This window comes from Vigna angularis, chromosome 7 (assembly GCF_016808095.1).
Source record: "Vigna angularis cultivar LongXiaoDou No.4 chromosome 7, ASM1680809v1, whole genome shotgun sequence".
Classification (NCBI taxonomy): domain Eukaryota; kingdom Viridiplantae; phylum Streptophyta; class Magnoliopsida; order Fabales; family Fabaceae; genus Vigna; species Vigna angularis.
Window position 1 is genome coordinate 26,771,204 of NC_068976.1, and position 23,149 is coordinate 26,794,352.

General features: G+C 37.2%; 2 protein-coding genes across 3 annotated transcripts; one reads left to right on the forward strand and one right to left on the reverse strand.

The window, feature by feature from the left end:
* Positions 1–1,465: 1,465 nt before the first annotated feature.
* On the reverse strand, positions 1,466–17,408 carry LOC108338075 (tRNA threonylcarbamoyladenosine dehydratase). Of its 2 annotated transcripts, XR_001832999.2 has the most exons (12): positions 17,180–17,408; positions 16,773–16,819; positions 15,730–15,823; positions 14,822–14,969; positions 8,668–8,880; positions 8,133–8,267; positions 4,376–4,507; positions 3,987–4,202; positions 3,249–3,373; positions 2,712–2,769; positions 1,924–2,084; positions 1,466–1,695 (listed from the first exon to the last, which is right to left on the reverse strand). XR_001832999.2 is itself a non-coding variant. In XM_017574761.2 (11 exons), the coding sequence occupies exons 1-11, from the start codon at positions 17,272–17,274 to the stop codon at positions 1,974–1,976; spliced, it is 1,374 nt and encodes a 457-aa protein (XP_017430250.1). In that variant the 5' UTR covers positions 17,275–17,408; the 3' UTR covers positions 1,748–1,973. The 2 variants fall into 2 exon arrangements, 1 of the variants encoding a protein (XP_017430250.1); XM_017574761.2 differs by lacking the exon at positions 1,466–1,695 and having other exon boundaries at positions 1,748–2,084.
* A 15-nt stretch (positions 17,409–17,423) lies between these two features.
* On the forward strand, positions 17,424–21,213 carry LOC108338073 (uncharacterized). The gene is made up of 6 exons (XM_017574760.2): positions 17,424–17,624; positions 18,130–18,223; positions 18,434–18,650; positions 19,391–19,539; positions 19,619–19,774; positions 19,852–21,213. The coding sequence occupies exons 1-6, from the start codon at positions 17,536–17,538 to the stop codon at positions 21,049–21,051; spliced, it is 1,905 nt and encodes a 634-aa protein (XP_017430249.1). The 5' UTR covers positions 17,424–17,535; the 3' UTR covers positions 21,052–21,213.
* The last annotated feature ends 1,936 nt before the right edge of the window (positions 21,214–23,149 follow it).

The following is a 23,149-nucleotide window of genomic DNA, read 5'->3' on the forward strand; positions in this document are numbered from 1 at the left end:
TCCCCATGAAGCCACGAAGAACCAGATGCGTGCTCGGTCTCGACATCGCTACTTCGGATCAACACCAGGTTTTGCAACAAGAGTAAGAAATTTCGTAATAATTTCTAAAGGCATGTCTTTTGTTTTGAGAACTTTGAGGAAGGTTCAGACCTCAACTTGCTCAGGTTCTATCAACTCTTAATTTTAAATTATAAATTATAAAATATTATGCACAGAATGGTTCAGAAATGCGTTCAACCTTGTCAGGTTCTACCGACTCTTAGTTTTAAATTATAAATTATAAAATATTATGTGTAGGAAGGTTCAGACCTCAACTTGGTCATGTTCTACCAACTCTTAATTTTAAATTATAAAATATTATGCACAGGATGGTTCAGAGCTGCGTTCAACCTTGTCATGTTATAATGGCCGCTCCGGGGGAAGTCAGAAAAATGACTTCAGAAATCCCCGCTCAACGCAGGAAGTCAGAAAAATGACTCCTGCCTCAAGCCGCTCGGGGGGAAGTCAGAAAAATGACCTCAGAAATCCCCACTCAACGCAGGAAGTCAGAAAAATGACTCCTACCTCAAGATCGCTCGGGGGGAAGTCAGAAAAATGACTTCAGAAATCCCCGCTCAACGCAGAAAGTTCGAAAAATGACTCCTGCCTCAAGCCACTTGGGAGGAAGTCAGAAAAATGTCCTCAGAAATCCCCGCTCAACGCAGGAAGTCAGAAAAATGACTCCTGCCTCAAGACCGCTCGGGGGGAAGTCAGAAAAATGATTTCAGAAATCCTCGCTCAATGCAGGAAGTCATAAAAATGACTCCTGCCTCAAGACCGCTCGGGGAAAGTCAGAAAAATGAATTCAGAAATTTCTGCTCAACGCAGGAAGTTAGAAAAATAACTCCGGCCTCAAGCCGCTCGGAGGAAGTCCGAAAAAGGGCTTCAGAAATCCCCGCTCAACGCAGGAAGTTCGAAAAAGAACTCTTATCAGTCAACTACTCAACAGGTTCAGCTTTGTCAGGTTCCAATGTCTTTTCATTATAAAAATAAATTATAAAATATTGAAGCTTTTACTTTATTTTACTTAAAAGCATAATTTTTGGAGTGAAAATCTCTTGCACAGGAAAAAGTGTCAAAGAGAACTCTTAACATTTTCTATTCAGTCTAGGGAACAGATCCAAAGAGAACTCCTAGGGTTCGTCGCTCGGGACAGAGAGCAAATGAAGACTTAAAGCATCGAAGATAGACTCCCTAAATACAATGTGAGCGACCTCTTTTAAAGCTCATAATAATCCCTACGCACCTCTTTCGAATAAAAGAGCTTGCTTGGGCTTGGGGGCTTATGTACTATATGAAATATACCGATCGGAGTTAATGGTCATTCATGGGCAATTATCAGGTATTAATAGGTCAGATTACCTTACGCTTTACAAATATACGGTATTAATTATTGATTATTGGGTTTGATTCCCTAAAAATATACTGATAACTAATCAATGGACTTGACTGCCACAAACTTTATAAATAATACAACTGATGTCAGGTACAATCATCTTTTACTATCCCAATAAAATATAGATCTCTTTATGAAACATATATGACTTGAGCGTCAGAGTGTCTTCTGCAGGTCAAAAACCCATTAAAGTAGATCGCGTTCTTGGAGAAGATTAAAGATCAAAAGAGAGCACCTTCCATTAAAGTGTCTTCTGCATGCTATGTTAAAATACAGACATTAATTAACCCTGCTTAAAAACTACTCCAACAATTTCTAGTTATATTTAGCATAGCACCTTCCATCTTATTCAATTCCTCACAGGAACAAAATAAACCATGTTAGTTCTACAAGAGTGATTTGTTAGAGGTAATTGAACACACATAAGAAAATATAATGAGATTCAAAAAGGTATAAAGATTCAAGAGTTTCAAATTTTTTGAAGTTACCGGGAGGAATATAAGACTTAAATCATTCAAAAAGAGTAGCCTTGACAGATTCACAGTCCAAAGTCAAGTTCAGCTCGTTTTAAAACAGCAGTTACTCTACTGTAAAATTCTGGTTCATTTTCCTTTATGTCATCCAATGTTCGTGATTCATGTTCATCCACCTGAGAAACAACAACTACATTAGCTTACAAAAGAGTTAAAACATATCAACAAAGAATTACATTCACTGTTATGCTAGTGAATCTGAGGAGAGAAATGACAATCATTCAATTACCTTATCACAGTATAATGCCCCAAATTAGCGAATTTGATTAGTTATTAGCAAAATTTCTAAAGAGTAGGAAGTTAATATGACTAAGAATCAATGAGAGACAGCCTTCAATCTGGTAAAATTGAAATAATAGGAAACATTCAACTGTAAAAGTGATGTCATAAGTCATATATGTTTCCTTTTTGAGAAATTATAAAAATACATTCTCTAAAACATTATTCTAAACACTCTCTGATTGGTTGGAAGTTATTAAAATTCACAACTTTGTGGGCCCCATATAATTTCTCTCCAATGATTTTGTAGTTTTCAAAAACCAACCAGAGAAAATGTGTTCCAAAGAGTTTGTTCCTAACACGTCTTGCTATTTTATGAATCATTGGATAGGATATGCCCTACAGTGGTTTCTCTATTTAACACAGTATACAGATAAAGACACAGTTCCATACCATGAATCGGATTCTTAAAACACAATAAAGCATCGAAGCTTTTGCTGAATATTATGGAATTACTAAATTACCTCTTTGAATTTCAAAAGAATCAGATTTGAAATAGATGCCGGTTTTGTACTGTCCCACCTAAATAAAACATAAATGTACAGAATAGTTATGTATACAAAATTCAAATGAAAAGCGAAAGGATCTACATTTGCTATCATTCTAGAAAACAAGGGGCAAGGAAGTGGTCAAATTACATACGACTGCAACATGTTATACAAAAATGTAAATTCCAACTGCAATACAAATCATAGTTTCCAAAACTCTTATTACTCATTTAAGCACAAATAATTAGTATTATGAGAAAAGTAACATTTTGAAATGTACAATTTTAATGGTGAAAAGAAATGGAAGAGTGCGCTTTAAGAGCACTTCGATACAAAAAGGAATATGAGAAAAACCATAAATAGCTTGAGGAAGAGTGCATATTTAAACTGAAGCAACAGATATAGACACATCAGAGGGCACACGTTTACAGCTCAGAAAAAATGTAACCAAATAAAGTAGCTTGAAAGTGAAAAATAGTTAATCTGAAAATAAAATCATAAGCCACACCATACCTAACAAGCATTAGTTCATTAACCGATCGCCACATTCCTCGCCCAACATCTTTCACATGCTTTTCTCTAGCACTTCTTCCATTCCATAACTCTTTAACAATATACATCACTTCTTCAACATCTATCTATGAAAAGAAAAAGAAAAATGATAAATAAAAGAAGAAATATCCCATTGATTTTTATTTGTCAAACAAACTACTATGTACATGTCAAAACTACAAAAATATTGACATAAAACTCAATCTACAATTCATACTCTGACGCCACCTTGAAGCTTCTTTTCGGTAAACCAAAAGAAGACCTCTTAGATCGAAGAATAAAGTTAATTTTTTTAGTTTTCCCATTACAAATATGATAAAAGTAACATTGACCAAGCATTCAATGGTAAGGTGTTGATATTAATATCACATAAATATCGACAGATATTTTAGAAAAAACTGTTCTTGATTCTAAGTTATTAGAAGTAAGTATGCAGTAAGTTTTTGATAGAAAAATTACTTGAAAAGACGTTCTAAATATGCTGAAAGTAAGTAGATTTTGTCTACTATAATTACTTTTGGATCATTAGAAAAGTGAAATTGATGCTGGATAACTTTTTTTGTCAAAATATAGCTGCCTGATAATTAAAAAATTATGGGGTAATGTGCAATTCAATGAATAGAGATGGAATAATGCAACTGATCCTAATTTTTATTTTTATTCGCAGTGAAACAAAAACCAAATGGGAACATTTCATACCAGTACTTCGGTGGATGTTCCATACACTGACTCCTCATGCTCGATAAGGCGTTGATGAAGAGTATGATAATGATCCATATCAAAATTGACTACAGGTTCTGTTTGAACATGAACTCCTGCTAACTCTGTCACAACATAGGAGGCCATGAATTGTCCAAATATTGCAGGGATGGTGCCAAGCACAGGTATGATACGAACCCTAAAACCTGGTATTATCTGGCAAGAGGATCGAGAAGTCAAAACATGCATCCAGCACCTCTAAACGTCATGATAGAGCAATAGTTTGACGATGTAGAAAATATTATAGGCTTATGTTTTTTTATCACAATTAAACATACATATATATTTATATCTAAAGGGTGATTAAACTAATGAATCCATGAACTTACCTGGTAATCTGAAGGGTTTTCTTCTCCGCTTGGACCCTTAAAGGGAAGCAGCTTAGCTTTGGGTTTTTCTAAAGAAAACACCACAGGGATACCACCTTCAATGCCATGATCTTTCCTCAAACGGTGTCTTACCTGCACAGATATGATTCTAGTGTGAGTTATGTAGCTAGTATTAGAAAGAAGAAACTGAGTGAGGACAGAGAAAGTCATAGTTGAAAGATGAAATCAATCAGCTCTGAGATAACTGCCATCCAGCTAGTATTTGTAGACACACATATGAATTGATTCCCTTTACTGAGAGATTATTGACAACAGTTTTAAAAAAAAAAAGTGTAAAGTATAACAATTTTCTCAGCATTCCAGTTATTTCTTTACCAAATTTCTGTAATTTCTTCTACTGTAAATTTGTCTTTAAATAAAGTGTAAAATTAATATATTTCCCCAAACAAAGAATACTCTCTAAGGTAGTCTTTCCGTGATTTCTTTAAGAGCTTATGGAGCCTTGTTCCCTATGTTTGGAATGCTTGCAACTTTGGTTTCTCAAGTTTCTTTTTCCAATCAATTAAGTTCCTTTAACATAAGCAGATTTAGTCAAGCCATTTATTTTCTTCTATATGAAACCCAATTATTATTTTTATTCCACTATTTGGAGTTTATGATGGATTTGAGACATCAAACAATGTTAAAGGTTTATGTTGAGATATTTTAGGAAGTTTTAGATTTTATTCTGTCAATACATTTTAGGAAGTTTCAAATTTTATTCCTATTGGTTTTAATTCTGTATATTGGCTGTACTTTAGTTTTATTACTAGCATATTAATCCCACAATCTCAGGGATTTGTTTCCTAGAACAGGATGTGCTTGTTTTCTAAATTATCCAATCAAAATATATATATATATATATATATATATATATATATATATATATATATGTACACGCATATATATGTATATATATATATATGCACACATATATATACACATATATATGTATATATATGCGCACACACACACACACATATATATATATATATATATATATATATGTAATGAGACTGAATAAGAGAAAAAGTAATTTCTTCTAATTTTAAGATGATATCAGAGCTCCTGATCCTTGGGAGTCTCTAATCATGTGGTTTAATTGCATGCAGCCTTCATTGCTGCCCCACCTAGGTTACATTGGGTAACACCAACAACAGCAAAGGAACTAAGAGGATTTCTAGGACTTTCAGGCTATTACAGAAGGTTCTTCTTCTTCTTGGACTATGAAAAGATTGCAGCCCCAATAACAGAATTGTAGAAGAAGGAGAAGGTGCATCACTGGATTAAAGTAACAGCAGCTGCAATTCAGAAACTTAAGCAGGAACACATATTTGCTCCGGTTTTGAGGTTCCCAGACTTCACACAACCTTTTACCATTGGGATAGATGTTTCTAGAGGAGCTATTAGGGTTGTTTTGTTGCAAAATGGACATCTGATTGCTTACATCAGCAAGACAATGGGACCAAAGTACAAGTTGTCTTATGCTTATGAGAAGGGATTTTATGCAGTTTTGTTTGCAGTTAAAAAATGGAAACACTATTTATGGAGGCAACATCTCATCATAAAGACTGGTAAAAAAAGTCTTCAGCACTTATTGTTACAGCCTCCATCTACTTTGATGCAAAATTGGGGTTTAGATAAACTTATGGGCCGCATATAATACAAAAAGGAAAGCGGAATTCAGAAGCAGATGCACTGTCACGGGTTTGCCATAATGCAAGTTTAGCTACAATACTACATTTTTCATCTACCTTAATGACTGAAGTCATTGAGTCTTGGAATGCAAATCCAAAATTACATAAATTGGTGGATAAGATTTGCAAAACAACCTTATAAGCAGTACACTTTTGATGGTACCTTGTTGAAAAGAAAAGGTAAGGTGGTCGTAGGTGTTCAACAAGGCTTATGAAACAAAATTCTAAGTCATTTCCATGATTCTCTCGTTGGTGGACATTCTGGAACTGAACTCACTAACTGAAGGATTAAAGAGCAATTTCATTGGAAAGGATTACAAAGGGATGTAAAGAGGTGGATGAGGGAATGTGTCATTTGCCAAAGGTTCAAAGCAATAAACTAGTCACCAGAAGGGCTTCTTCAACCTCTGCCTATACCTACTAGAGCATGGAAGTCAATCTCTATGGACCTTATCACAAGATTGCCTAACTCCAATGCGAAGAGTGTCACACTAGTAGTATACGATAGATTCACTAAATATACTCATTTCATAGCTTTAGGATACCCATTCAGTGCAATAAAAGTAGCAGAGTTATTCATGAACACAGTGGTGAGATTGCATGCATGACCAGAGGAAATTATTTCGAATAGAGATACAATCTTCTGGAACACCATCTGAAAAGGTTTGATGCAGTTATATGGTGTTAAGCTGTTACGACCCACAGCTTTCCATCCAAAAATTGAAGGACAAACTGAGAACCTAGCAAGTCATTAAAGGCTTACTTGAGATGTGGTAAAGGGAGTATGCTCAAACAGTGGACAGATCACTTAGCAATGACTGAACTACGGTATCATACAAAGTTTCATACAGCCACCCAGATGGCACCTCTTGAGGTTTTATATGGATACGTTCCTACAATTCCTAATTTGGTACATAATGGAGTAACTTTAATTGAGGCCATCAATTACACTGTGCGAACAAGAGAGCAGATTGGAAGAATGCTAAAAGAAAATCTCTGTAAATTTTATCTGTTTCTCTGTTTAAAAATAGGAATAATTCATGTTAGCCAACTTTTGACTTTTGACATTTTAAGAAGAGAAAAACCAACCACAAGTGTAAATTTACTTAAGTTTAAAAATAGCAGAATTTAACTGGCGTGAGAACAATTTAGGGGAGCAAAATCCAAATGAAACAGATAAAAAGTGTAATCGAGCCTACAGACAACTTCAAACCTATACACAAGTTTTTATCATAAGAGGAACAAAAAAGGATCCAGTAAGATATATAAAATAAGTTTGACACGGGTAAAAGTGAATATCAATCTTACGCTTGAAATAACAGTTGAAAGTAATGACTATATCCAGATAATTCATGTTAGCCATTCAAGAAGATTATCAGGACAAATGCTTAAATAACATTTTGAAAAGAGTTTCTCTCTAATCAGAAAGTAAAAGAAAACAGGTCCGTATGTATTATGTTATGCTTAAATCACAATACCATTAAATCAACATAAACACAATTCACAAATTTTGCTCAGAAGTCCTGGCAGTAACCATCCACAATCACAAGTATATTGTTTTAATATAAAACTTAATTTTAGTTAATTGGAATGACAGATGACAATATGGAAAATGAGACATCCTGAAATGAAAGAAATAAAACCAAAAGAGAAAGAGCATCTGAAAAAGCTTTCACTACTGTCAAATGTCAAAATTCTAGTGGTCATAAAATCAGCAAGAGGGACCCAAGAATGAAGTATTATTCAAAGTAACCAAGAGGCTAAAAACTTCTCTTTAACAATGATATTATCAATTTTGGTGCGCACAAGGGCAGCTGTGCTTTCTGTACGCATTTTTCATTCAAGTCAGTAAATTGTAATTGGCAGATGGTGTTGAAGAGCAATGCATTAGTTCACTATTGGGATGATTAGGCTATTAGGGCTATTGGGAATGAGAATTAGTGCTAAATTTCCATAATAACTAATTTATATGGTTTAAGCTCTAGAAAATACAATAAAAAGGAGACTTAAAGGAACATTACAGCTCGAGACAATGGATCATTAGTAGACTCTCTCAGATCAGCAATGCGTATTCTTGTTGGATCAGCTCTGGCACCAGCCCCTGTGGCGGATAGAACCTTCAAACCCCTGCGTACACATGCAGCAAGAAGTGCCACCTATGACAAATGACAAACCATGCAATGAAAGATCAAGCTTATGACAATAATATTTGGATATGAATGGCATGATTGTTAATAGTAAGGAGCACAGGATAGGAGAACAATTTTTATCAAGTTTTCCAAAGCCAACCAAGTCATATTGGCATATGTATTACCAATATAAATTATCCATCAGATCACATTCATATATGGATCCCAAAATGTTTCTATTTCACAAGTTAGAAGCTAAAGAATTGAAGGAAAGAAAAGTAAAAGATTATGAATATAAAACAACCATTAGTGCCTGATCATAATACCTCTCACAACAGGGGATTGAGGGATACCTATGTTATATGATAGAATGGCAGCATGAACTTGTAACAATTCAGTCAAGTAGAGAGTAATCTTTAGAGGATACCTTTGTATCAATGTTATCAATACAATCCAATACAAAGTCAGGGTGGCCTGAGAGAATTTCTTCTTCAGTGGATGAATCATATAATAACACTTTGGCATCTACTTGGCACTCTGGAAAGACAGATAAGAAGTACTCCTTAAGGCACTGAGCTTTCGAGATGCCAACATCTGCTCTTGTCGCAACAGCATGTCGATTTAGTGATGAAAGAGAAACCTTCTCATTTAACAAATAAATAAGTACAAAACTGTATGGAAGGCACAGGCTTACAAAAATTCTAGAGATGGGAAAATATGACAGCAAAAGATAGAACTACTTTATCTTTTTTTACTCTGTTTTACCAAATACAGCTTAATAATATTGTTAACAAGATTTTAGCTGCGATTCTTCAGCCATGCACTAAAGTAATTAACAATAAAGGCTCGTATAAATTGACATTTAACGTGAATAGAGTAACTACTAAAATACCATTCATGATAGCTAATAAGCAAAGAACCAAGTAACCCAAATCTTTTTTCCAATCTAAACTCCAGTTTCTTAAGTAAACTATAATAGTTGATAAATTTACATTTTTTAGTCTTTAAAGTAGTATATTCCGAAACTTATGAGTATTATGTAGCAATAACATTTAAGCACATAAAATACAGAACTTCCAGCCAAAATGAAGAAAGGAAGCTGTAAATAACATTGATATTAGAGTCATAACATCCATATCACAATGTAAATAAATAAAACTTCACAGTTTGTGTTAGGGGTTGGAAGGTGTATGAGAGAAAAAAGGTTTAGGAGAGAAGGAGAAGACCGAACGGTGGAGGAAGGAAGACCAAACTGAACGGTGAAAGGCGGGGGAAGTTCAGGCCGAACGATGGAAGACAGGGAGGAGTTGAGCCGAACGGCCAAAGGCAGTAGCGGAGCGATGGGGAGCAGCCGACCAGTTGAAGAGTGACTATCCTAACTGGGACAACAGTCAGTTAGGATAGGCGGAAAGTAATTATAGTAAATAGAGCAATATCCTAGGAAAATATTGTTAATTACGGTAATTAGAGCAGTATCCTAGGGAAATATTGTTAATTACGGTAATTAGAGCAGTATTCCAGGGAAATACTGTTAATTGTGATAATTAGAGCAGTATCCTAGGGAAATATTCAGTATAAGTTAATTACAGTAATTAGAAGTGTACCATACGGACCGGACGGTCCAAGGAAGACCACGTAGGATCAACCTAACCGGACGGTTTCACTAAGACCGGCCGACAGGTTATCTGGGTCATTAAGACCATGATCAAGGTAAGTAGTGATTAGAGCTATTGGGCTAAAATTGGATAGTGATTAACTTTTCACTAATCCCAAGCCCATGACAAAAACTATAAATACAGGTCAAAGGTAAGTGGTAGGTACGTTGCATTTACTGCACATTTATTACTGTTCTATTGAATTGCCGAACGGTTCATACACTGACTTTGGCATCGGAGGATCTTTGACAGGTTCCCTCCCGGACAGAAGAGCAAGACAACGGAGCCTGGAGCGAGACCGGATAACAAGAAGGCAAAATTGTGAAGGAGTTTGGTGACTCAGCCCCATAACCGAAACAAGAAATATATCCTAGGAAAATAATAATTATAAATAAAGCCCTGATGCTATGGTTTAGGGCATGCTTTTGATTATTGAGTTTTGTAAAGGAGGTTATGCTCCCTAGTGACTGGAGGAGGTTATGCTCCCAGTTATTGTTTGCTTTCTTTGATTCAGATATTTCTATCAATAAAAGAGGTTTATTCAGTTACTGTTCTTTCGATTTACTGTGAGAGTTGAGGGTTATCTTTCTACCTACGATCGTGGTTAGTTACGTCTCCAACACGGATACATAACAATTGGTCCGACCTGCCGGATCGATAGAAGGGAATGAAAGACAACATGGAGGGACGGATGAATGCAGTCGAGGGGAAGCTAGAGCACATAGGGCTGAAACAGGAGAAGATGCAAATGTCCATAGGGGGAGTGGAGACGGAGGTGGCGGCAATCCGCAAAGATTTGCAAGAATTGATGAGGATGATGGGTGGTTGAGACCGATCACTAGATGGTAAACCGGATGGTAGCCAAGGGTCTATCAACGGGTAAAGGAGGGACCATCGGGATGAAGATGAAGGCGAGAAGGAGAGTGGGGTGCAGGAGCAACCCAACTGGAGGAAAAGGGTAGAGTTACCCACGTTTGAGGGGAATGATCCGTTAAATTGGATCAATAGGGCTGATAAATATTTTGAACTACAAGAAGTGTCCGAGGAAGAAAAGGTGCGCCTAGCCTACATCAGCATGGAGGGAAGTGTCGGATAGTGGTTCAGATTTTGGAGGAAGCAGACCAATGACCGCTCGTGGGCGAATCCGAAAGAGGCGATAGTGGTACGGTTTGAAGGAAGAAACCGGGGGTCAATTTTCGAAAGACTGGCAGCTAGTAAGGAAACGAGATCCGTGGAAGAGTATATCCAAGATTTTGAAGCCTTGGTGGGACAGATGAGGGGAGGGGCCGAAGAGCAGCTGATGGGATACTTCATGGCAGGATTACAGGAGGGGATTTGTAACCGCGTACGGTTGCTTGATCCACAAAAGCTGATGACCGCCATGAGAATGGCAAGGGACGTGGAGGAGATTCACAGGGGCACGAAGGTTGGGACTGGAAGCATGAGCAAGAATCAGTCCTGGGGGAAACCGAGCGGTGCAGTAGCGAGGATGGAGTCCGGTCGGCCTAACCAGAGCCGAGCGGAAGCTGCAAGGGAGAACCAAACGGGGGTCACGGAGAGTGTGGGGTCAATAAGGAGGGACGAAACACAAGGGAGTGGGACAGGCCGAACATTTCCCGACAACAAGGGAAGGAACGTGAGGAATCTACCCTATGATGAATTTGTGAAACGGAGAGAAGAAGGGAGGTGCTTCAGATGTGGAGGACGTTCAGTCCAGGCATCCAATGTCCGGAGAGGAGTCTTCGGATGACTATACTAGTCGAGGATGAGGATGACGAGGAAGCTGAGCCCGAACCCGAGCAGATGCAGATGGAGTTATCGGCCTTCTCGGCTGGAGGTCTCACCCAGCCAAAAATGATGAAATTACATGGTCGGATAGGGGAGAAGCAGGTGGTGATCTTGATAGACAGTGGCGTTAGCCACAACTTCATAAGCAAGGAATTGGTGAAGGAACTGGGGTTACCCGTGGTAGACACTCCCCCATATCGGGTGAGCTTGGGAGATAGGCAGAAAAAGAAGACGCGAGGGTGTTGTGAGGAGGTAGTAATTGGCCTGGGAGAAGTAGAGGTAACCGAACGATTCCATCTATTCGAGTTGGGCAGAGTGGATGTAATTCTGGGGTAGAATGGCTCGCCAAGCTAGGAGAAGTCACCCTGAATTGGAGGGAATTGACCAATGTGTTCGGTCAAGGAGAAAGGAGGGTGACCATAAAAGGGGACCCTACTTTAGCTCGGAGATTGGTGGAACCAGGGGCCTTATGCAAAATGACCGAAGTAGAAGCCTAGATGCTGGTGTGGGAGCTAGGGAGTACTTGGAAGGGCGAGGAAGGAGGGCCGTTCGGTCAGGAATTGACCGAGAAACAGAAGCAGGCATTGGATCGGATTTTGGATCAGTACTCAGGGGTATTCGACGAGATCGTAGGATTACCTCCCGACAGAGCCATGGTGCACCGTATACCTCTCAAGGAGGGAGCAAACCCCGTCAATGTGAGACCATATAGATACCCCCATGTGATGAAAGGCGAGATAGAGAAACAGGTGACGGAGATGCTCAAGACAGGAATAATCCGACCGAGCACCAGTCCATACTATAGTCCAGTTATACTAGTTAAGAAGAAGGATGGCAGCTGGAGGTTTTGCGTGGATTATAGAGCCTTGAACCGAGCAACTGTACCCGACAAGTTTCCCATTCCGGTGATAGAGGAATTATTGGATGAATTAAGGGGAGTTAGGTATTTCTCTAAAGTAGATTTAAAGGCCGGATAGCACCAGATTTGGATGGGAGAAGGGGATATTGAGAAGACGGCCTTCAAGACTCACCAAGGCCATTATGAATTCATGGTGATGCCGTTCGGTCTTACTAACGCACCAACAACCTTCCAGAGTGCGATGAACGGTCTGATGCAGCCCTATCTACGAAAATTTGTGCTATTATTTTTTGATGACATATTGGTGTATAGCCGAACGTGGGAGGAGAATTTGGAGTGTATCGGGTTAGTGTTGAGGAAGCTGGAGGAGAACAGTTGGGTGGCTAACAGGAAGAAATGCGAATTTGGCAGGACCTAGATAAGATATCTGGGGCTTTTGATCTCAGAAAGCGGGGTGGAGATGGATCAGGATGAGGTGAAGGCAGTGATGGATTGGGAAAGACCCAAGACGTTGAAAGCCTTAAGGGGGTTTCTGGGCTTGACGGGGTACTACAGGCGTTTCATGAAGGATTATGGGAAGATTGCCAAACCATTGACCAAACAGCTTAAAAAGGGGCAGTTCACATGGACCGAGCAAGCTGATGTGGCCATGACTCGATTGAAGGAGGTCGTGACTACTGCACCAATACTGATTCTACCTGACTTTGACCAACCTTTCCATATTGAGTGTGATGCTTCGGGAGGAGGAGGAGCGGTTCTCACTCAAGGAAAAAGACCCATTGCTTTCTTCAGCAAAGCATTGTCGGAGGGATCGTTGAATAAATCGGCATACAAAAAGGAACTCATGGCTCTGGTCATGGCCATACAGCACTAGAGACCCTATCTCTTGGGCCAAAGATTTGTGGTTCACACGGACCAAAGGAGCCTCTGATACCTATTAGAGCAACGCATCACCACTCAGAACCAGCATAATTGGATCTCAAAGCTCCTGGGATATGATTTTGAAATTGTGTATAAAACAGGGGCTACCAACAGGGTTGCAGATGCTCTATCTCGAAAAAAAGAGGAAGGTACGGAGGATGAGAAGGAATTAAGGGTGGTGGCCAGGCCTTATTGGCAAGACTTTAGAGAGATTCTAAAGGAGGTTGAGGCGGATGAAGCTTTGAAGAAGGTAATGGAAGATCTCGAGAAGGACCCCAACTCACACCCATCTTTTACCATGGAGCATGGCAGACTGCACTACAAGGGGAGACTGGTGATCTCGACTCAGTCCGCCTGGGTTCCTAAGCTAATAGGTGAGTTCCACATGACTAGACGGGGGGCATTCAGGGGTATACCATCACTTTACTGGATAGGGATGAAGAAAGTAGGTAACTGATTTCGTTGCAAGCTGCCTGGTGTGCCAACAACATAAGTACCTGTCATCTTCTCCACAGGGGTTGCTACAACCCTTGCCCATACCCAACGCTATTTGGGAGGAAGTAAGCATGGATTTTATAATCAGGCGGTGGGTAATGTTAGGGGTTGGAAGGTGTATGAGAGAAAATGGTTTAGGAGAGAAGGAGAAGACCGAACGGTGGAGGAAGGAAGATTAAACCGAACGGTGAAAGGCAAGGGAAGTTCAGGCCGAACGATGGAAGACAAGGAGGAGTCGAGCCGAATGGCCAAAGGCAGTAGCGGAGCGATGGGGAGCAGCCGACTGGTTGAAGAGTGACTATCCTAACTGGGACAACAATTAGGATAGGCGGAAAGTAATTATAGTAAATAGAGCCATATCCTAGGAAAATATTGTTAATTACGGTAATTAAAGCAGTATCCTAGGGAAATATTGTTAATTACGGTAATTAGAGCAGTATTCCAGGGAAATACTATTAGTTACGGTAATTAGAGTAGTATCCTAAGGAAATATTCACTATAAGTTAATTACAGTAATTAGAAGTATATCCTAGGAAAATAATAATTATAAATAAAGCCCTCACGCTATGGTTTACGACATGTTTTTGATTATTGAGTTTTGTAAAGGAGGTTATGCTCCTTAGTGACTGAAGGAGGTTATGCTCCCAGTTATTGTTTGCTTTCTTTGATTCAAATATTTCTATCAATAAAAGAGGTTTATTCAGTTACTGTTCTTTCGATTTACTGTGAGAGTTGAGGGTTATCTTTCTACCTACGATCGTGGCTAGTTACGTCTCCAACACGGATAGGTAACAGTTTGGTGGCAACGAAGTTTTGTAGATGACACATTAAACATTAAGGAGAGAATCAATCTGAGAAAAAACCTGGTCAAAGTCAACAAGAAGAAGCTTGCCAATCCCTGATCTCAAGAGCATAGTAGCAGCATGACTACCGACACCTCCAAGACCAATGACCACTACATATGATCCAGTCACTTTTTGCTGAGATTCAAAGCCAAAAAACTGAATGTTCCTAGTTACGGCATAAAAAAATCCAAAAAACAATTTGATTAACAGAAGTCCAAGAAAAGATAGACATATCAAGAAAGTACCATCCATATACGTTTGATGTAGATAATGTTGAGTAGAATAGATATATGCATACACACACACAAATATATATATATATATATATATATATATATATATATATATATATATATATATATATATATATATATATATATAATGACAACAATTGTAAAATGGGCATTTAAGCATTGCAGGAGATGTGTTGGTAGTCCCAAAAATAAAAGAGAAGAAATATTCCACCAGTCAAACTAACCTCTTTTTTTTGGTTTCTTCTTATCTCAGTAATTCACATCAAGCAATGAAAATTCTGCCTTGATGGCAAAAAGTTGTCTTTCAAAATAGAATCAATGTAATAATATTTCATAGGTTATCCATGATATTGGGAGTTGTGGGACAACATGTAAAGTGCAAAATTTCTATGCAAGGAAAAAATATTTCATGCCATTTCCAACCTGCATTAAACATCAAACAGTAACTATAAAAACTAGCACCAAGCATAGTCCAACTATTTTGGTAATTGACGCATGAGCTCTAAATCTTCTTAGACCGCCAAAAGATCTCACAGTCTAATTGAAACAATATTGCAGGTGCTTCTTAGATCATTTTTTACCAATTAACTCAACAATGTAGAACACAGTTACAGTCAGAAATAAGTTCAGAGAAAATGCTAAATTAAATTTATTGGCAACCACTTGCAATACCTAGTTAGCTGTTCTGAAACAATCTCATCTTTCAGAAGATCTTCGTTAACCACCCTATCATTTTTCTTTCCAGAAATAGAGCATCCCTCAACACCTGCATGAGACACAAAGTCCAACACTTATAAGGACACTTAGAGAAGCAGTCTTATTAATTTCCCGACGTGAAAGTAGGATTAAGTAGATAGGAGCATTAGTCACATTGAAACTTGTTTCTAACAGGTTTATACAGTCTGCATTTGTATCGGTAGTTAGCCTGACTTCCTATAAAAGAGAATATAAATGATCTAACAAGTCAATTATAGTCTATTAATAATTAACATAGGAATTCAATAAAACTATCTGAAATCTTAGAGAAAAAACACGGGAATAACTACTTGTAGTACTTGAAATTGGTTAGTTAATACTTTAAGGGATAGATAATAACATTTAGGATACATGGGTAACAGAACAAACTAGCCAAAGTCTATAAAAAGCACCTCTCACCCTGAGCAAAGACACTCAACTCTAAATGCTCTATCTAGAAAACCTAAAATACAATATCAAGGTACTTTTGGCCAGAAAAACATTGAACGATGACCTCAAACTAATACATTTACAAGGAATACCAGTTCTACAATAACTAAGATTTAAGGAACTGTCTTACGAATGCAATTTTTTTTTTCCTTTTGCTAATTATAAAGTAAAGAAAAAAAAAATGCAAAACCCATTACCTACTAAACAAACTATAAAACTTGGTATTTAAATTCTATCTCCTCATATCTCCGTTTCATTCCTCTCTATTTCCGCTGAAACAAACATAGGACAAGAAACTAACCATTGACATGTGTGTCACTAATTGCAACTTCAACTCTCCACTATTGATGAGTGATGAGTATGCGAGTGAATGTGCAATTTTTATAATCAAAGATTTTAATTAGGCAAATACCGAAAGGGAGACGTTCAGAAGCAGGAATAAATAGAGTCATCATAACAAAAGAAGTGGAGACAAATTGGTCAACAGCCATTCACTGCACTGTTAAAATCCATTCTTTCAGGCCACTTACCATTGAGATCAGCCGGAACATTCTTACTGCACTGCGATACACCTCTTCTGCAAACATCACAGCAAGCATTCAGTAGCATCCAAAGTACAGTAAAAAAAAGTATCCCTTTGCTCAATGACTCTAAAGTTAAACAACTTGATCCAACCAACCCATCACCTTTTACGACACTCAATTATCGCAAAGTTTCAAATTGTAAGCAATAACGTTGTTTTTGCACCAGCCCTTCCTTTGTGGGTTCCAACAACCAAAGGACCAGTCAGTATACACACATACATATACACACAAACACACACACATATATATATATATATATATACACACATACATACATATGTAAGAAAAAAAAAGTAGTTCAGCTCAGATAGTTAACAAGAGGAGATTAAAAGGGTAAAGAAGAAGTTGCATACTTTTGAGATTGAAGAAGCCTAAGAAGAAAGAAGGTAGATACAGAGCCCAAGAGAGCTCCTCCTCCCACCAATGCCAAATATTTCCCTCTGTCCATTTTCTCTCTCCTTGCTAAAACCCCCTAAACACAACTAATTCTAGAGGTTTTATTTCGGGTCCAATTAACCGGGTCGGGTTAAATTACCCTGTTTCAATTCGGACCCTTGTCTCTTTTTTCGACGTAAATTGAAAATTTTGAACAACAATAATATATAAAACAAGGGTTCAACAATTTCTTGGGTGTGTTGAGGGTTCCGTTTGTTGCGTTTTCAATCTTTTCCCCTTACGCCACATTCTTCTTCTGCTTACGAGCAGGAACATGGATGCTCCGGACAAGAAGAAGGCATTGTCTCGTGTTAGCTTTAGTTTTAAGAAGAAAGGGAAGTACCCTGTATTCCCCCTAGTGAGGTTTGCACTTCTTCACGCATCTATCTCTAACTTCAATTTTCCTTTTTTTTTTCTTCTTACAACTTTGCTTATGGAAGTGATTATTTGTTACCTTATGTTGATTTAATTGCAAACACAGCCGTCATGATTTTTTTTCTAAGTTTTTTGTTCTTTACTTGTGAATGACGCACTAGTCTCTAAAAACCTTCTGCTTATGCATTGAGTTATGTCCGTTTTTGGATTTGGTTGATTTTCTGGTAAAATGTGTTGGCAGCTATGTTTGAGTATACAACTTGAAAGTATTATTTCTCAAGATGTGTTTCATTTTGTATGCTATAGCCTGTTTAGATAAACTGCTTATAGAAGAGGGAAATAAGAAGGGAGAATATATTTAGCTTTTTCATGTTGTGCATTTTATATTTTGGAGAAGTTCATTGCAAAGTGATTCTGTAAATGTCATGTGTACTAGTTGATTTTAACTTATACCTAAGATGATTTTGACTTTCCTGTGTTTATGTAATTACAGGTATAATGAACTTCGGCAGCCTGTTTGCCAGGTATGTGGTGTGGTTATGTTGGAGCCTATACGTTCACACCTGGCTTCTCCTGAGCATCACGAGGTAATGAATGGTATTTGGTTAGTTTATGCTTGAATATTTAAACATCTCTCTGTGCTATTCTCAAAACTCCTGACTTACGTTTAGATGCTCCTATCATATGATTTGTTGAAGAGTACTTTCTTATATCGTTTTTTTCCCCTTTGTTGTTTCCCAACCTCCCTCGCCCCCATCGAAAATGAGCTTATATTTTGGCATGATTATTATGGGCAGGAAATGAAAAAACGGAATACTAATACTACTGCATCGGCTGACCATAACAATGCAAAGCCACTTACTGGTACCAACTCTCCCAAGGCTAATAGAGAACAACCTCAAGATACAGAACACCAACTGCCAGAATGTTCACAAAATGTGCTTCAACATCAGTCACTGTCGACGCTTCCAAGAGATTTTTGTGATGACAGTGGTAAAATAAGGACAAGATCTGGTACGAATTTGGTTTAGAAAATGAAGCTTTATGTGTTTTCTCTTGTGCACTAAATCATAGAGAGTTGCAGTTGCATCCCACACTACTGATAGTGATATTTTTTCATGCATACATCTTTTGTGCAAAGATATATAATATCTAGCATTTAAAATTACTGGTGTGATTCTTTATTTTTCTCTCTGGGTTCCAATTCTTTTGTCACATAAATGATAGGGAATTTCCTAGACTGGAGTCTCTTTTTTGGGGTCTCATTGGCAATGTTCATTGGACTTTTTCAAATCCTTTTTCCAATTTCTTACTCATTTGTTATCTTAAAATTCTTTCCATCTTTGGATCCCCATCTGTGGAATGCTCTATTTAAGGCATAATCTTGCATTTGCCTAGGTACTTCACTGTTTTAATCAGAAGCAGTACTTTTATCGTCGTGACCTTGGTGTCAAAGCCATGACTTGAAGACATGAAGTTTGAAAACCTTTTCTGAAGTCTGAAAACTAATACTACCTAATACTCCCTTCAACGAGGCTGGTATGTCTCCACACCCACCAAGTGGAGCTTTTTGGTGCTTACAAAAACGAAAGAAGAATTGAAAAACTTTTCCAATTTACCTAAATAATTTTTATGGCATTTTTCATTAAATATCCAAAGGCTGAAACTTTCTCCCTTTGGCACATCCAATATAATTCATGCATTTTATTTCAACATTTTTATCATATATTTAACCGAAGTCATTTTCTTTGTAGTTTCAAAAGTAACCGAAATGATGGACCCTCCTAAAGATCAAGAATACGGGGAATCCAACAACGGCTGTGTAAAGGTGAAATCCAAGATTTCACATTCCATCCATGAATCATTTACATCTTCAAGACGTGGAAGACCACGAAAAACGAAGGTAGTTGCCATCCAAAATCTTTGAAATATTCCATAAAATTCACTGCATTGGCTTCTGATGAAATTCTTCTTGCTCCCAGCCTACCAAGTTCATAATCAACCAGACTCCCAATCCCCCATCAACACCCCGGAGATCCAAAAGAATAAAGCATGTGGCAGATAGAAGTGCTGACAATGTGCCTGAAGCATCGTCATCTGAGGAATTATTGAAGGACAAACTAATTGCATTACTGAAGGTAAAATTACTTACATCACTACTTGTCAAAGTACCTCTACTTCTTAATCACTATAACATTTAATTCTATCATAACAGAGGCGTACTGCAGAGAGTTCCCTAGTCAATGGCAAAGAGAGTTTCCAAGTAGATGGCAAAGAGAGTTCCCCAGTAGATGACAAAGAAGCCTCTTCGGATATCGACCCCTTAGTAATCTACAAAAGAAAAAGACTACCTCGGAAGCGGTATTATGGTCAAACGAGCAAGACTACAAAGAAAACTGCTCCCAGAAAGGTTCCAACTGCTGCAATTACTAGCTCTACTACTGGTTTACCCCCTCATCATGATCCTCCTGCAGCTGCTCCAGTCAATGTTGATACTCCTCACGTTGAAAATACAAATACTGCTGAGCCAATATTCAGTGAAAGACTTGTCGAAGAGGTGGAGAAGGTTAACCCTGCCCCAGCCAATGCACAAGAGCAGGTTGCTTCCAGCAAGGCTGAAGATTCTCCAGATCAAGTGGACCCAAAGGCTGATGAAGTCTCTTCTGGAAACACCCCACTCGATGTAGAAGCCATAGACAAAATGATCGAAGATGACCCTTTGAGTGCCATTGAAAATATCCTGACGGGGAAGGTTTCCATTTTTTCCAAAACTCCACAATCTGCTACTCTGTCAGAACCATCAGAAGCTCAAAGCTCCCCTACAGATATTCTGTCAAAAGAGCTAAAAGACTTGATGCAGACGTTCAGCTTAGGTGATTTTGTTACAGACTATGAACAATTATCAAAAGTCCTACTTATTCTTGAAGAGTTGCAGAAGAATGAGAATTTACTTTCTCTTGCCCAGCAAACATTCATGAGGACATTCAGACTCTTCTTCAACAGTGCTGTTGCTCACCACAAAGAATCTTGTACAGTTGGAATAAAGAAAGTCAAGTTGAACCGAGCTAAAGAAGATATACTTCACAAACTGCAAGAAACTAAACATGCACAAGAGCAAATCACAACGTCCATTTCAATTGCCAACATCAGGGTCAATGAAATATCTTCTTCTATTGAACAACTTGAAGAACAATTATCTAAACTGAAGGAAGAGAGAGAGACCTTTCAGTTGGCTATAAATGAAGGCGAGAAACAAAGGGAGACATTGAAGAATGATAGCATCTTATGGGCTCACCATACTAAAGACCTGGTTTTTGATCTTGCAGGCATTGAGGCAAAAGAAAAAGCCCTTCGACAGCAACTTGAAGCAGACAAAGATGCATATAACCAATTTAAGGCATCCTTTCCTTTTTAATTTACATCTGAACTAGTTGTAGTAATAATTAATTACAATGTTATGTTTAATTCTGTATTAGACCTGGTTAAGTGCAGAACTGTAGAATTATAACTTGGTTACAAAATCAGTGGACGAAAATTTAACGATTTCAAAATGTAATGTCATGTTAATATTGTATTACTTGTCACCTTAAACTATTTGGTTGTCATTACTTCATGAAATCTACGTTTCATGTCTACTTTTGTTTCCACCCGCTATCACTTTAAAATTCGATATGTCACATTATCTTTTTATTTATAGAAAACTTATAAAGTATTTTGAACAAACTAACTAGAATTTATCCCGTTTAAAGAACTCTAACATCAGGAAGATTATTTGAAAATATTTTCTCCATATCAAATGGCATGTTGATAAGTTTAGTATTTAGTATGCAGCTAGAAGGTTACCTTGCAAAGCAATATAACAAAACATTGTCATTAGGTAGGATTATTTTGAGTTAAATATTTTGTAGTCCCTAGACTTGAAATAAAATTATAATTCGCTTATATCTCAATTTTGATACAAAACTCTATACTTGTAGGGATGATGATGAATTTTTACCTTAAAAATGAATATAAAATAATGAAATTTATTCTCATTCTGTTAGTTTTCATTCTTAAACACAATCTTGTTTAATTAGATTATTTAGGGTAATCGCGGATAACCAAAAAACATTATTAAAAAGTATTAATAAATTTAAGTGACAATGTTTTTATATATTAACAACGACATGAAAAACTAATAATTAATTAAGTAAAAAAAATTCAAATAAAACTCTTTTAAAACATAATATTATTAATATCCCTTTATTATTATTTTTCATTATTGAAAAAAAAAAATGAGACGTGGATACATTTTCCTGATAAATGTGAGGATTGTGAGTACAATATATAATCAGGCATGCTCAACTGAATAATTTCTCGTTTAAAATGAAAAAATCTTTGCCACCTTAATCTTTCCTCATAAATATCATTGAACTGAATCCCTCTTCGCCTCTTCTCTCTGAAATTAATGTATAAATAAAATGAACATGCATGTTTTCTTCCATGACTATATCTCATGCATGCAACACAGTAATCTTTTCTCATAAATATCATTGAACTGATTCCCTCTTCACCTCTCTTCTTTGAAATTAATGTATAAATGAACATGCACCTCTCTTCATCACATCTAACTCTTCCATTCGTTTTCAGAGTTAACTCTTTCCACAAAATCTTCTTCATACACAATGCTGTGGACAACGACACTCACCAAGAGCACGTGCATTCTCATTTTTTTCTTAACAGCAGCTTTTGCAGCCACCGACATGGTTGTTGGGAATCACCGTAGAATCCTTCAGTATACTGATAATGCCAATGACGAAAATAATCATTTTCACATATCTGATATATTCAAAAAACCTGACATTATCGTCTACGTAACCATCGGTCTTCTGTTTCTGACCTTTATCGGCCTCTCCTTATGTCGCTACCTTCGCTCCAAAAAGGATGCCCCTGCGCCACGACCACGATCACGATCACAACAGTGATCCACTATATCGAATTCAATAAATGTTTTTGGGATAACTTTTTGTTTTCTTATGATTTAAATGATTAGTGAGTAATTTTCTGATTACTTCATATCATTGCAGACTTCTCCTTATTAATGAAATAGTATTTCTAATTTCTTTTTATTACTCCAAACTCTTGTGTCAGTGTGTGCTCTAACTGTTCCTAAGAAAGAATAATGTAGGATGAGATACTTTACATAAGATATTTTTCATCATGTAATGATTTGAAATTTGGATTGGATCTTTGATCATCCTGTGTTTTTACTTTTATTTTTATTTTTGTTGTGGTGTGTACTTTTAAGAAGTTTCTTTTGATTTTACTCAGGTGATTTGTAAATTGTGATAGTATGGAACTGATTAGGATAAATTTCCAAATGATTCCATTAATTTTTAAATTTCAAAGGAATTATTTTATGTTCACCATTTTTCCTTCCGTGATTTTATATTATAAAACATAATTAATATTGATGAAAAATTAAAAGGTTTTTATCGTGTTTCTTTCTGTATTTACCGTTAAATAATTTATGA

Coding starts and splice junctions, on each gene's coding strand:
- LOC108338073 (XM_017574760.2), top strand. CDS start 17,536: ATGGATGCTCCGGACAAGAAGAAGGCATTGTCTCGTGTTAGCTTTAGT. Junction 19,540..19,618: donor GAAGACCACGAAAAACGAAG/GTAGTTGCCATC, acceptor TCTTGCTCCCAG/CCTACCAAGTTCATAATCAA. Junction 19,775..19,851: donor AACTAATTGCATTACTGAAG/GTAAAATTACTT, acceptor CTATCATAACAG/AGGCGTACTGCAGAGAGTTC.
- LOC108338075 (XM_017574761.2), bottom strand. CDS start 17,274: ATGGACAGAGGGAAATATTTGGCATTGGTGGGAGGAGGAGCTCTCTTG. Junction 4,508..8,132: donor ATGATCCATTGTCTCGAGCT/GTAATGTTCCTT, acceptor ATATCTGTGCAG/GTAAGACACCGTTTGAGGAA. Junction 4,203..4,375: donor AAAACCCTTCAGATTACCAG/GTAAGTTCATGG, acceptor TCCTCTTGCCAG/ATAATACCAGGTTTTAGGGT.